The sequence below is a fragment of the Somniosus microcephalus genome, chromosome 13, assembly GCF_052327205.1.
Source record: "Somniosus microcephalus isolate GS21.2 chromosome 13, FLI_Smic_1.0, whole genome shotgun sequence".
Classification (NCBI taxonomy): domain Eukaryota; kingdom Metazoa; phylum Chordata; class Chondrichthyes; order Squaliformes; family Somniosidae; genus Somniosus; species Somniosus microcephalus.
This window is the reverse complement of record NC_140999.1, coordinates 9,628,509-9,643,106: the sequence shown is the minus strand read 5'-3', so window position 1 is coordinate 9,643,106 and position 14,598 is coordinate 9,628,509. Positions and strand designations below refer to the sequence as shown.

At 45.9% G+C, this 14,598-nt stretch overlaps 2 protein-coding genes across 6 annotated transcripts in view; both read left to right on the top strand.

Annotated features, from left to right (window-relative positions):
• The window catches only part of LOC147108039 (CTD small phosphatase-like protein 2-B), a 31,126-nt gene extending 29,585 nt beyond the window's left edge, over window positions 1-1,541 (top strand). For 4 of the 5 annotated variants that reach the window (XM_086004470.1, XM_086004468.1, XM_086004466.1 and 1 more), the window contains 2 exons: window positions 1,034-1,130; window positions 1,213-1,302. In XM_086004470.1, the coding sequence (XP_085860596.1) occupies window positions 1,034-1,130; window positions 1,213-1,214 (99 nt within the window). In that variant the 3' untranslated portion in view covers window positions 1,215-1,302. Of the gene's footprint in view, window positions 1-1,033; window positions 1,131-1,212 lie in introns of all 5 variants that reach the window. The other variant, XM_086004467.1, reaches the window with a different exon arrangement.
• A 3,558-nt stretch (window positions 1,542-5,099) lies between these two features.
• Window positions 5,100-14,598, top strand: part of cers1 (ceramide synthase 1) — a 48,646-nt gene continuing 39,147 nt past the window's right edge. The window contains exon 1 of the mRNA XM_086004465.1: window positions 5,100-6,063. Coding sequence (XP_085860591.1) covers window positions 5,815-6,063 — 249 coding nt within the window. The 5' untranslated portion in view covers window positions 5,100-5,814. The remainder of the gene's footprint in view (window positions 6,064-14,598) is intronic.

The following is a 14,598-nucleotide window of genomic DNA, read 5'->3' as shown; positions in this document are numbered from 1 at the left end:
TTGCCCCCAGTCCCATGTATTTCCTTATGTGGCTCGGTGTCAAATTTTGTTCGATAATATTGGGCCTTTTTACTACGTTCAAGGCACTATATAAATGCAAGATGTTGTTGTCTCTAGTGGGCCTAGCCTTAGAAAATGAATTGGGTGACTAAAGTTTAATGTTTTATTTATTTTCTTCCCATTTAATTGTCCATCACCTCTTGTTACACGCAATTCCCAAACCAAGAGGGCAGTCAGGCAGCTTTGTAGTTACCAATGGTCCTGTATGACCAGCTGCTACAGTTAGTGTGAAGGCAATTGAGAGGTGATTTGCCCCTTGCCCCCATTCAAAAAGAAAATAGAAAGACTTGCATTTCTATAGCGCCTTTCATGATGTCCCAAAGCGCTTTACAGCCAATGAAGTACTTTTGAAGTGTAGTCACTGTTGTAATGTAGGAAATGCGGCAGCCATATTGCGCACAGCAAGCTCCCACAGACAGCTATGTGATAATGACCAGATAATCTGTTTTTGTTATGTTGATTGAGGTATAAATATTGGCCCCAGGACACCGGGGAGAACTTCCCTGCTCCTCTTCGAAATGGTGCCATGGGATCTTTTACGTCCACCTGAGGGAGCAGACGGGACCTCGGTTTAATATCTCAACCAAAAGACGGCACCTCCGACAGGGTGGCTGCTGAGAGGTTGTTTCCCCTGGCTGGAGAGTCTAGAACTAGGGGTCATGGTCTCAGGATAAGGGATCGGCTGTTTCGGATTGAGTTGAGAAATTTCTTCATTGAGGGTTGTGAATGTTTGGAATTCTCTACCCCAGAGGGCTGTGGAGGCTCAATTATTGAGTATATTCAAGGCAGTGATTGATAGATTTTTGGACACTAAGGAAATCGAGGGATATGGGGACCGGGCTGGAAAGTGGAGCTGAGGTCGAAGATCAGCCGTGATCTCATTGAATGGCGGAGCAGGCTCGAGGGGCCGAATGGCCGACTCCTGCTCTGATTTCTTGTGTTCCTTCCACCCTCCCCTCTTGTATCTCCGTAGCGTCCCATTCTGGGCATCAAGCTTGCGATGATGCAGCTCCTTTTAACTTTGCCTCAGGCCAGAATGAAAACTCGAGTCGATGGTTGTGGTGATCAATGTAAACGACCTTGTTGACTTTCTGTTATTTAACCCCTCTTTCTCTGTGGCTGTACAACCAGATAAATTATTCTGTTTTGCAGGATGATGTCCGGCCTGTGATTCAGAGGAGCTACCGATTCCGAGAGGCTGTGAATGGAAGCCCCAAAGTGTGTGTGTAGCGCCCTACCTGCTTGCCAAGGCTTGAAAGGGAGGTGGGCTTCAATAACCCTCCCGCTGGTTATATAACGAGTACTACTGACTGTTTTGTTTTACAACCCGAGCCTTTTTACAGCTGTGTGCATGTAACTGAACTAATCGGCTCCATTAGCTGAGTCATGATCGCATCTGTCCTGTTTTATTCATTTGTTAAATAATTTTTATTCATAATTTACAAATAAAAGGTACCACATTAATGGCCACTGTAATAGTGCTGATGTTTATCTACTTAGTGGATTTCTTAATGTTCGATTTTTAAAATTTTTTTTTTTTTCTTAATCTGAAAATGGGTTAGTTTCAATAATGGAAAGTTTGAATAATTGAGGACTCTTTCCATTTATCCCACACAGTTGATTATAACCAAACCTCCAATTGCTATACAGGTAGACTACCCTTTATCCGAACTTCCGAAAACCAAAACCCTCTAAAAACCGAAGGTTTTTTCGTTCAGCGTAAGTCGTGCGCACGACATGACCAGAGTGGCGCACGACTTATGCTGAGCAGGGCAGAGGGTCACTGAGTTCCCTCCTGGGTAGGAGATTGCAGGCCGAGCCAACCCAACAATACAGTGGCCCGTCCGATAGCTGCAGCGGCCTGTCCGATATTCTTTTCTCTTTCCCCCCCCCCCCCCCCCCCCCCGCCGACCCCCACCCCCGACAAATTTCCCAGTCTTATAAAATACCTTCCGAAATCCGAAATTTTCCGAAAACCGAAACACGGCTGGTCCCGAGGTTTTCGGATAAAGGATAGTCTACCTGTAGTACATGAGGGGATTCATAGTTTGTAATTTAAGCTCCGGTCTAAAATGGAAAGGCCAGAACTACAAAGAGCCAATTCTGAGTCCGACTCTGAAACTGTTATTGCGCTCGAGCAGAACTTCCTGAGCAGAACCCAACTATTCACGATATAATGATTGTGTCACCCGTGGTTCAGTGGGTAGCACTCTCGCCCGAGTCAGAAGGTTGTGGGTTCAAGTCCCACTCCAGAGACTTGAGCACACAAATCTAGGCTCACACTGCCAGTGCAGTGCTGAGGGAGTGCTGCACTGTCAGAGGTGCCGTCTTTTGAATGAGACATTAAACCGAGGCCCCATCTGCTCTCTCAGGTGGACGGAAAAGATCCCATGGCACTATTACGAAAAAGAGCAGGGGAGTTCTCCCCGGTGTCCTGGCCAATATTTATCCCTCAACCAACATCACTAAAACAGATTATCTGGTCATTATCACATTGCTGTTTGTGGGAGCTTGCTGTGTGCAATTGGCTGCCACGTTTCCTATGTTCCAACAGTGACTACACTTCAAACAGTACTTAATTGGCTGTAAAGCACTTTGGGACATCCTGAGGTCGTGAAAGGCGCTATAATAAATGCAAGTCTTTTTTCTAGAATCTGTGCAGCCAAGTTCCATCTAGTCCAGAGATGTTAGATGTTTGTTGGGCTAGGGTATTAAGTGTTATGGAACCAAGGCAATGTAGATGGAGTTAAGATACAGATCATCCATGATCTAACTGAATGGTGCAACAGGCTCAATGGGCTGAACGGCCCCTCCTGTTCCTATGAAAGCACTGAGTGAGCTCGGGCTGGTATCCATGACGATACCCCACCATTTCCTTACTTCCTTACACACCAAACAAGCAGCAGTAGAAACATGACGGTTGCAGCAAATAACCAATCACAGAAGCATAATAATTGACACATCGAAACAAACCATTGCATCGAATTATGATGCTCAACGCTGCACTGGGACATTGACATTATTGGCTTCAATCACTTGGGTGGCTGAAGGGGTGGGGGGGAGGAGAGGGTGGTGTGGAGCAGGACCACCAAGAATTAAATGGAAAAAAAAAAGACTGACTTGCATTTATATAGCGCCTTTTACAACCACCGGACGTTCCAAAGCACTTTACAGCCAATGAAGTATTTTTTGAAGTATAGTCGCTGTTGTAATGTAGGAAATGCGGCAGCCAATTTGTGCACAGCAAGCTCCCACAAACAGCAATGTGATAATGACCAGATAACCTGTTTTTGTTATGTTGATTGAGGGATAAATATTGGCCAGGAAAATGGTGCCTTTTAAAAGAGGAAGGAGATGGCAGTCAATGGACTTGGTTCTGCTGTTATGCTACTGTTGATGCGGGAGCCTGAGCTGGTACCGACATGCTTGGTCCTGCCACACCTGTTTCCCACCAGAGCTAGCCTTCCCTCCTCCTGTTGTTTCCCCCTGGCTGGAGAGTCTAGAACCAGGGGGCATAATCTCGGGATAAGGGGTCAGCCGTTTAAGACTGAGATGAGGAGGAATTTCTTCACTCAGAGGGTGGGGAATCTTTGGAATTCTCTGCCCCCAGAGGGCTGTGGATGCTCAGTTGTCGAGTATATTCAAGACTGAGATCGATAGATTTTTGGAGTCTAGGGGAATCGAGGGGTATGGGGAACGGGCGGGAAAGTGGAGTTGAGGTCGAAGATCAGCCGCAATCTTATTGAATGGCGGAGCAGGCTCGAGGGGCCGTATGGCCTACTCCTGCTCCTAGTTCTTATGTTCTTATCCTCGGAACAAGCATTGAAATTGAAGGAATTTGCCAATCTCATTGGAATGTAGCTCGAAAGAGAAATTGACCGGCCTTGGTTTGGAGTGCATCGATCTGCTGCTCCGAGCTCTTCGCTTCGCATCTTCTCGCCAGTGCTCAGACAACAAACAAGAATATTAAACCAATCCCACGGCACTATTTCGAAGAAGAGCAGGGGGCTTATCTCTGGTCACCTGGACAATATTAATCCCTCAACCAACATCACTAATACAGATTATCCGGTCATTATCACATCGCTGATTGTGGGAGCTTGCTGTGCGCAAATTGGCTGCTGTGTTTCCTACATTACAACAGTGGCTACACTTCAAAAAAAAAAAGTACTTCATTGGCTGTAAAGCCCTTTGGGATGTCCTGAGAGCGTGAAAGGTGCTATAGAAATGCAAGTCTTTTATTTCAGCATTCACAGTTTTTCTTTTTGTTTATGGGATGTGGGCGTCACTGGCAAGGCCAGCATTTATTGCCCATTCCCCAATTGCCCCTTGAGAAGGTGGTGGTGAGCCACCTTCTTGAACCGCTGCAGTCCGTGTGCTGAAGGTGCTCCCACAGCGCTGTTAGGGAGGGAGTTCCACGATTTTGATCCAGCGACTATGAAGGACCAGCTGATATACTTCTAATCAATTCAATTCAATTCAAATGCTTTATTGGCATAAAAGTTTACAGGGAACCATGTTGCCAAAGCTTACATAACAAAAAGTACAGGTTTCCAACATTCTGTAGGTGTCAAACGTTTTTGACCCTCGTTGGGTACAGACAGTATTAATTTAAACAGTCGTTGACCCTCGTTGGGTGCATTCAGTTTTAATTTAAAACAGTCGTTGGGTACATTCGGTATTGATTTAAACATTTTTAGCGTATATATGCTATGGGTGTGCTCGTTAGTCACTCAATGTTCCTTAGGTTGTGACATGTTGTTACATATTGGGCACCAAGATATGGTCCGTTCCCGCGCCTCCCCCCTATGCTCCCCTGACCGTCTCCAGGCAAGCAGCAAGCTGTGGCTCGGGTGAGGGGGCGGGACGGTGTTCAGTAATCACAAGGCATGTATACGCTCCCCCACCCCCCTTACCTTATTGTAAGTGTGGGGGGTGGGGGATAAGGAAGGGTCCTGTGAAGGGATTTGAGCGTGACGTTTAAGTGCTGCAGATTGACGGCTCACACGGATTGGGCGAGCTGTGCATCTTTCTCTGGCTGTGGGCGGGTCTCGGTACTATCTGAACGTGATCGGACTGTAAAGGCGGAGTCATTCTGCTGTTTTGTGTGTGTGAAGAAAAGAAACGTGACCAGACTGTCAAATCTGGATCTTTTGCTTGTGTTTCAGATGCGCGGATACACTGCAGCAACCGGCAGAGAATAAGGAGCTGGTGGGAGAGGGGGCTTGAACCAGAAACTGACCCGGCAGCGGGCGAAACTGACGAGCGGGGCGAAACTACAAGGGCAAGTGAGGCTGGGAAGCTGCGAGACCAAATTGCTCAGCAGAAGTCTTAAAACCAAGAGGATTACATTCATTGTTAATGAATATTTAATGGACCGGGGATTTCTCAACCGTTGCACTTTGTGTCGATTTTTATTTTGTGAAGTGGACCCGAGTGGGAGTCTCAGAATCGTTTAATGTACAACCCCAGCGAGATCCAGATTTGATTCATGAAGCGACTAGTCCGGGGCAATAAATTGCAACATTCCCGGGAAATACTTTGTATCCAGTTGTAAACAATCGCATTGTTTAAAGCTGGAAGATCGCTGAGAATCAGATACATTGTTTCGTGTTCACCCCAAGGGAAAGTATCCCTTTCCTTTGACTCTGATTTCTTTATTAAGGGTTTACAGTGGAGTCTTTTTTTTCTGTGACCAATTCCTGGGGACTAATATAATATTTTTTTGTTAATCCATTGGGGAATCGGTGTTAGATGGAGGCTGGCGCTCGCAAGCAGGTTGTCAGGATGGTGCAGCCGATGCCTGGTTATGGCGAGGTGCTGCTCAAAAGCTTCACTCGCATGAACACTGCGATTGCGGAGTGCGGGGACTGCGGATTTGAGCTGTCGAGACGGACCCTGCTGGAAAACGCCTCCCTCACCGCTACCGAGGGGCTTTTGTTCCTGGTTTGTGCCGTGGGATGGACCCTCCTACGGAAGGCGGCTTCGCGTTACCTTTTCCAGGTCAGTGAGTGAGTCAGTGTTTGTGCCCCTTTATATTGTCAAGCAAAATACCAATTCCGCATCTGTGTGTTTTTAACATAAGAAAAGCTGGCCTGAACATATATTAAAACTCTCACTCTACCTACATACCTATGTAGATACATATACACAGTCTGTCTCTCTCTCTCTCTCTCTCTCTATCTGTCTCTCTCTCTATCTGTCTCTCTCTCTATCTGTCTCTCTGTATCTATCTATCTATCTATCTCTCCTCTCTATCTATATCTCTCCTCTCTATCTATCTATCTATCTCTCCTCTCTCTCAGCTATCTCTCCTCTCTCTCAGCTATCTCTCTCTCTCTCAGCTATCTATCTCTCTCTCTCTCACACCTCGCTCTCTCTTATCTATCTATCTCTATTATATATGGATATCTAATCTCTCTATCTATATATGTTTTATTATATATGTGTAAGTATTTATTTTAGTTGCATTCTGAATCAATATATTTATAGATAATAGTGTATAATCTGACCAATAATGTAACAAACTGAGGCTTTATTTGACTGCTGTTGATGCTCATTAATGTACAATGGAATACGATGTCAGAGCAGACGCTGAATTTTTGGCCAGATTTGGGTCTGTTGAGCTAAAATAGGCCTCTTGGATTGAGATTCTCTCATTTTGTGATTTATAAATCATAATCTGCTCTTGTGCATCTCGTGCTTTGGGAAAATAAAACCCACAAATCCAGCTCCATGTGTTAAAATGGGTATATGCTCTCTCAGTACAGCTCACCCCTGATGTTAGGGACTCTCAATTTTTATGTAAAAAAAATCTTCTAATATGCTGTGGCAAAGTTACTAGATAGATTGCGTAATGGTTCATAATATTTAGTGGGTAGGCGGTTGCCCTTAAATGGCACCAATTGCCCTGTGTAATCGGAGCTTCTTGTCATGTGATCTCAGCCACCTGAGGACTTTGGCCCTGACCAGCACGGCTGTGCTCCCTTCAAACTTCAGAAGACAAGCCACTGCACACAATGTCAGGCTCTACATCCACAACGGGTTCTTAAACTATACTGTACAATGAGCAAGAAATTAAGGTGGGAACCGATGTGTTATATAGCATACCAGTGGCTTTGCAATATTCACAAACTGAGCTTTGCTTGTGTGGTTTATGTCATTTGAACCTCTTGATTCATATAGTGCCTTGACGTATTGAAACATCTCAGTGCGTCACACAATGTGCAGTGACTCTTGTTACATAGGCTAATACGTCAACCATTCTGTACCAGCAACACCCATAAACAGTTGTGAGATGAAAGACCGGTTAAGCATATTTTTGTGGGCGAGTGTCAGCTGTGGCTCAGTGGGCAGCACCCTCGCCTCGGAGTCAGAAGGTTGTGGGTTCAAGTCCCACTCCAGGGACTTGAGCAATATTCAAAATAGCGCCCGTGGGATCTTTTACATCCACCTCAGAGGGCAGACGGGGCCTCGGTTTAACATCTCATCCGAAAGATGTCACCTCGGAGCGTGCAGCACTCCCTCAGTACTGTGCTGGAGTGTCGGTCTGAATTGTTGTGCTCAAGTCCCTGGAGTGGGACTTGAGCACAACAATTCAGACCGACACTCCAGTACAGTACTGAGGGAGTGCTGCACGCTCCGAGGTGACGTCTTTTGGATGAGATGTTAAACTGAGGCCCCTGAGGTGGGTGTAAAAGATCCCACGGGCACTATTTTGAAGAAGAGCTGGGGAGTTATCCCCGGTCTCCTGGCCAATATCTATCCCTCAATCAACATCACTAAAACAGATTATCTGGTCATTATCACATTGCTGTGTGTGGGAGCTTGCTGTGCACATATTGGCTGCCACGTTTCCTACATTATAACAGTGACTACACTTCAAAAAAAGTACTTAATTGGCTGTAAAATGCTTTGGGACGTCTGGTGGTTGTGAAAGGTGCTACATAAATGCACGTTTTTTTTTATGTTGGTTGAGGGAAGAGTGATGGCCAGGACATTGGGCGAGCCCTCGGATCTTCTTCAGATAGTAGCCATGACATCTTTATCATCCACTTGAAGCAACAGAATGGGCAGAAAGGGCCTGGATTCACAGTCTCATCTGAAGGGCGGCACCTCCGACAAAAAGTAACCGCATCGTTTTATTCCCCCTTTTCTCCGCTCTTGTCCTGAAGGCTGTGACTCTCGCTGGGTGAGTAACAGCAGCCAACCAGTGTCTTGCCCAAGTAGCCCCACAATGAATGGCAGTAGACTATTGGACTGTGGAGGGCATCCAATTTTGTTCCCAGCTACTCTCCACAAATGTGCAGTTTCCAGCCAGTGTCCCTGGAATGGGAACCCTGGATGACTCCCCACATCACTAATAATCAAACAACAACAACAACTTGTATTTGTATAGCACATTTAACATCGTAAAAAGCCCCAAGGTGCTTCACAGCAGCGTAATCAAACAAAATTTGACACCGAGCCACATAAGGAGATAGTAGGGCAGATGACCAAAAGCTTGGTCAAAGAAACAGATTATCCGGTCATTATCTAAATGCTATTTGTGGGATTTTGCTGTGCGCAAATTGGCGGCTGCATTTCACTACACTACGACAGTGACCACACTTCAAAAAATACTTAATTTACTGTAAAACGCTTTGGGATGTCCTGAGGTCATGAAAGGCACTATATAAATGCAAGTCTTTCTTTCTTTCATTCTTTCTTTCCTTACTCCTTAACAGTCTCTGCTCCACTGAAAAAAGCCCTAAATCCTCAAGTCTATCATTCACAACTGTGCCCCCCACCCCTGTCCCACCCCCCAATCCCTGGTGCAGTCTTAAATACTGCTTTTTTTTTCTCTTCTAAAATCTTCACAGCAGTTTCACAACTATAGCATCAGAAACCTGCTTTGACAATTCTACTAAATCAAAACCACTCCAGGCTACATCACTTCCACTGAGCCCCACTAGAGCTGTTCCGAGAAGGTTCACGAGGTTGATTCCTGAGATGAAGGGGGTTGCCTTATGAAGAAAGGTTGAGCAGGTTGGGCCTATACTCATTGGGGATCTTATTGAAACATATAAGATTCTGAAGGGGCTTGACAGGGTAGATGCAGAGAGGATGTTTCCCCTCATGGGGGAATCTCGAACTAGGGGGCATAGTTTCAGAATGAGGGGGCACCCTTTTAAATCGGAAATGAGGAGGAATTTCTTCTCTGAGGGTCGTGAATCTTTGGAATTCTCTTCCCCAGAGAGCTGTGGAGGCTGGGTCATTGAATATATTTAAAGTGGAGATAGACAGATTTTTGAATGATAAGGGAGCCAAGGGTTACGGGGAGTGGGCAGGGAAGTGGAGTTGAGGCCAAGATCAGATCTTATTGAATGGCGGAGCAGACTCGAGGGGCCAAATGGCCGACTCCTGCTCCTATGTGTTATGTTCTTATGGTGTCTGGCAATAGAGTGGCACTGTGTTGCCATTGCAGGAGAATTAGAACATCCATTAGGACAAAGAAGTTTAAGAGGAGATCTGCTAGAGATGTGTGAAATTCTGAGGTTTCCGATACGCTATTTCCACCGATTGGTGAGTCGGTAACTAGCATTACATAGAAGTTACAGCACAGAAACAGGCCATTCAGCCCAACTGGTCTATGCCGGTGTTTATGCTCCACACGAGCCTCCTCCCACCCTGCTTCATCTCGCCCTCTCAGCATATCCTTTTATTTATTCTCCCTCGTGTACTTAGCGAGCTTTCCCTTAAATCTGGCGGGAGCGGGATGATTGACAGTCAGAGCATCCAATTAGAGGGAATAAGTTTAAGAACACAATAAATAGGAGCAGGAGAAGCCTGCTCCGTCATTCAATAAAATCATGGCTGATTTTCTACCTCAACTCCACTTTCCTGCACGATCCCCATATCCTTTGATTGCCTTAGCATCCAAAAATCTATCGATCTCTGTCCTGAATATACTCAATGACTGAGCCTCCACAGCCCTCTGAGGCAGAGAATTCTAAAGATTCACAACCCCTCTGAGTGAAGAAATTCCTCCTCATCTCAGTCTTAAAAGGCCGACCCCTTATCCTGAGACTATGCCCCCTAGTTCTAGACTCTCCAGCCAGGGGAAACAACCTCTCAGCATCTACCCTGTCAATCCCCCTCAGAATCGTGTATGTTTCAATGAGATCACCTCTCATTCTAAACTCCAGAGAGTATCGGCCCAATCTACTCAATCTCTCCTCATAGGACAACCCTCTCATCCTAGGGATCAATCTAGTGAACCTTCATTGCACCGCTTCCAAGGCAAGTATATCCTTCCTTAGATCTAGAGATCTAAACTGTGCCCAGTACTCCAGGTGTGGTCTCACCAAGGCCCTGTACAATTTGTAGCAAGACTTCCTTACTCTTATACTCCAACCCCCTTGCAATAAAGGCCAACATGCCATTTGCATTCCTAATTGCTTAATGTACCTTTTTCATCACGAAAAGAACAAAGGGAGAGGTTAGAAGATTTTTTTTTTTTTAACCCAGAGGGTTGTTAGGGCTTGGCATACAACCAGAATCAGCGATGGAAGCAGAATCCATAATAGCTTTCAAAAGCGAAATGTATAAATAGGTGAAAAAGAAAAAATTGATAGCATATGGCGAAAGGGACTAAGTTGAAAGCTTTTTCAGAGAACTGGCATGGGCAAAATAATTTAAAAAAAGAAAAATAATCTTCTTGGGGTGAAGAAGCCCCCGTTATCGAGCTGACCATCAGCGCACTGGGATTGCAGTATGTACGAGCTGCAGAATGCACCGCAGTAAGTCACCAAGGTTACTTCAACAACACATCTCTCCCTGAGACAGCTACCGCTGAGAAGGACAAGAGCAGCAATGTTTTGGAAACACCATCACCTCCACGTCCCCCTCAAGGTAGCGCACCATACTAATTTGGACCTGTATTTGGTGCCGTCCCTTCATTACTGGGCCAGTGTGTGGAATTCCCCACCTAATGGTATTGTAGGAGCGACATGACCCATGAAGACTGCAGCGGTTCGAGAAGGAAGCGGCCCACCACTTGCTCAGAACCACTAAGGACGGGGAATAAATACGGGCTTGGCAGCGTCACCCGCATCCTGAGTAATGGGAAGCACGGTGGCATAGTGGTTAGCACTGTTGCCTCACAGCGCCAGGGACCCGGGTTCGAATCCAGCCTCGGGCGACTGTCTGTGTGGAGTTTGCACATTCTCCCCGTGTTTGCGTGGGTTTGCTCCGGTTTCCTCCCACAGTCCAAAGATGTGCGGGTTAGGTTGATTGGCTATGATAAATTGACCCTTAGTGTTAGGGGGATTAAATGCATGGGGTTACAGGGATAGGGTGGGATATGTGTTGGTGTAGGGGTTACGGGGATCGGGTGGGATATGTGTCGGTGCAGGCTCGATGGGCCGAAATGGCCTCTATCTGCACTGTGGGGTTTCTGTGATTCTGTAATAAAAGAAAGTCTTGCATTTATATAGCGCCTTTCACAACCTCTGGATGTCCCAAAGCACTTTACAGCCAATGAAGTACTTTTTTTGAAGTGTAGTCATTGTTGTAATGTAGGAAACATGGCAGCCAATTTGCACACAGCAAGCTCCCACAAACAGCAATGTGATAATGACCAGATCATCTGCTTCAGTGATGTTGATTGAGGGATAAATATTGGCCAGGACACCGGGGATAACTCCCCCTGCTCTTCTTCAAATGGCATCTTTTACATCCACCTGAGAGGGCAGACGGGGCCTCGGTTTAGCATCTCACAGAAAAGACGGCACCTCCAACAATGCAGCACCTCCCTCAGCACTGCACTGGGAGTGTCAGCCTAGATTTTGTGCTCAAGTCTCTGAAGTGAGACTTGAACCCACAACCTTCTGACTCCGAGGCAAGAGGGCAAGTGAACTACAGCATTTGTTCATCCCAGTTTGGCATAAAAATAAAACAAAAAAGGTGACTCAAGCGTGGCTAACAAGGGAAATTAGGGATAGCATAAGATCCAAGGAGAGGACATATAATTGGCCAGAAAAAGCAGTAAACCTGAGGATTGGGAGCAGTTTAGGATTCAACAAAGGAGGACAAAGGGATTAATTAAGAAGGGGAAAATAGAGTATGAGAGTAAGCTTGCAGGGAACATAAAAACTGACTGTAAAAGCTTTTATAGATATGTGAAGAGAAAAAGATTGGTGAAGTCAAGCGTAGGTCCCTTGCAGTCAGAATCAGGGGAATTTATAATGGGGAACAAAGAAATGGCAGACCAATTAAATACATATTTTGGTTCTGTCTTCACAAAGGAGGACACAAATAACCTCCCAGAGATGCCGGGGAACATAGGGTCTGATGAAAGGGAGGAACTGAAATAAATCAGTATTGTTAGGGAAATTGATGGGATTGAAGGCCACTAAATCCCTAGGGCCTGATAATCTACATCCTAGGGTACTTAAGGAAGTGGCCCTAGAAATAGTAGGTGCATTGCTGATCATCTTCCAACATTTCATAGAATCTGGAACAGTACCCATGGATTGGAGGGTAGCTAATGTTACCCCACTATTCAAGAAAGGTGGTAGCGAGAAAACGGGGAATTACAGACTGGTAAGCCTGACATTGGTAGTGGGGAAAATGCTAGAGTCCATTATAAAAGATGTAATAGCAGCGCACTTGGAAAACAGTGACAGGATCGGACAAAGCCAACATGGATTTACAAAAGGTAAATCGTGCTGGACTAATCTACCGGAATTTTTTGAGGATGTAACTGGTAAAATAGATACGGGAGAACGATTGGATGTGGTGTATTTGGACTTTCAAAAGGCTTTCGATAAGGTCCCGCATAAGAGATTAGCATGTAAAGTTAAGGCACATGGGATTGGGGGCAAGGTATTGACTTGGATAGAGAACTGGTTGGCAGACAGAAAGCAAAGAGTTGGAATAAACGGGTCTTTTTCCGAATGGCAGGCAGTGACTAGTGGGGTACCGCAGGGATCGGTCCTTGGACCCCAGCTATTCACAATATATATTAATGATCTAGACGAGGGAACTAGGTGTAATATCTCCAAGTTTGCAGACGACACAAAGCTGGGAGGGCGTGTGTGCTGTGAGGAGGATGCCGAGAAACTCCAGGATGATTTGGACAGGTTGGGTGATTGGGCAGAAGCATGGCAGATGCAATATAACGTGGATAAATGTGAGGTTATCCACTTTGGTGTCAAAAACAGGAAGGCAGATTATTATCTGAATGGCAATAGATTGGGAGAAGGGGAAGTGCAACGAGACCTGGGTGTCCTTGTGCACCAGTCGCTGAAGGTAAGCATGCAGGTGCAGCAGGCGGTTAAGAAGGCAAATGATATGTTGGCCTTCGTAGCGAGAGGATTTGAGTACAGGAACAAGGATGTCTTGCTGCAGTTGTACAGGGCCTTGGTGAGACCACACCTCGAGTATTGTGTGCAGTTTTGGTTGCCTTATCTGAGGAAGGATGTTCTTGCCATGGAGGGAGTGCAGCGAAGATTCACCAGGCCGATACCTGGGATGGTAGGAATGACGTATGAGGAGAGATTGGGTCGATTGGGCTTGTACTCACTGGAGTTTAGAAGAATGAGAGGGGATCTCATTGAAACTTATAAAATCCTGACAGGACTGGACAGACTAGATGCAGGAAGGATGTTCCCGATGGTTCTGGACTCCCTGACCAGAGGTCGCAGTCTAAGGATAAGGGGTAAGCCATTTAGGACAGAGATGAGGAGGAATTTCTTCACCCAGAGAGTGGTGAACCTGTGGAATTCTCTACCACAGAAGGCAGTAGAGGCCAATTCATTAAATATATTCAAGAAGGAGTTGGATATATTTCTTAAAGCTAAAGGGATCAAGGGATACAGGAAGAAAGCAGGGACAGGGTACTGAATTTGGATGATCAGCCATGATCTCATTGAATGGCGGAGCAGGCTCGAGGGGCTGAATGGCCTACTCCTGCTCCTATCTTCTATGTTTCTATGCTACCCACTGAGCCACAGCTGACACCATGAAATGATAGATAGAAAACTGCAGATGAAAGCAAGTATACAGTCACAGAAGGAAAGGGCTAAGATTGCAGCGGACAGGATGAAGGAGACAAACTGAAGATCGCAGCAATGCAAGAAACAGAACTGCAGGGTTGGAGGGAATGAAAACGGCTGTATGGCCAGTTAATGTGCGAGTCAATTATCCCTCTACAGCAGTGGTTCTCAAACTGGGGTCCGCGGACCCCTGGCGGTCTGTAGAGACTTTCCAGGGGATCTGCTACCAGAGATAATTTCAAACCTGCTCCTCTGTATAAAACAGATTAAAATCGGGGATGCTCAAGAGGCCAGAATTGGCGGAGGGCAGAGATCTCGGTGGATTGTAGAGCTGGAGGAGATTACAGAGATAGGGAAGGGGTGAGGCCATGGAGGGATTTGAAAAGAAGCACAAGAATTTTAAATTTGAGGCATTGCCGGACCGGGAGCCAATGTAGGTCAGCGAGCACAGGGGGTGATGGGTGAACAGGACTTGGTGCGAGTTAGGACGTGGGCTGCA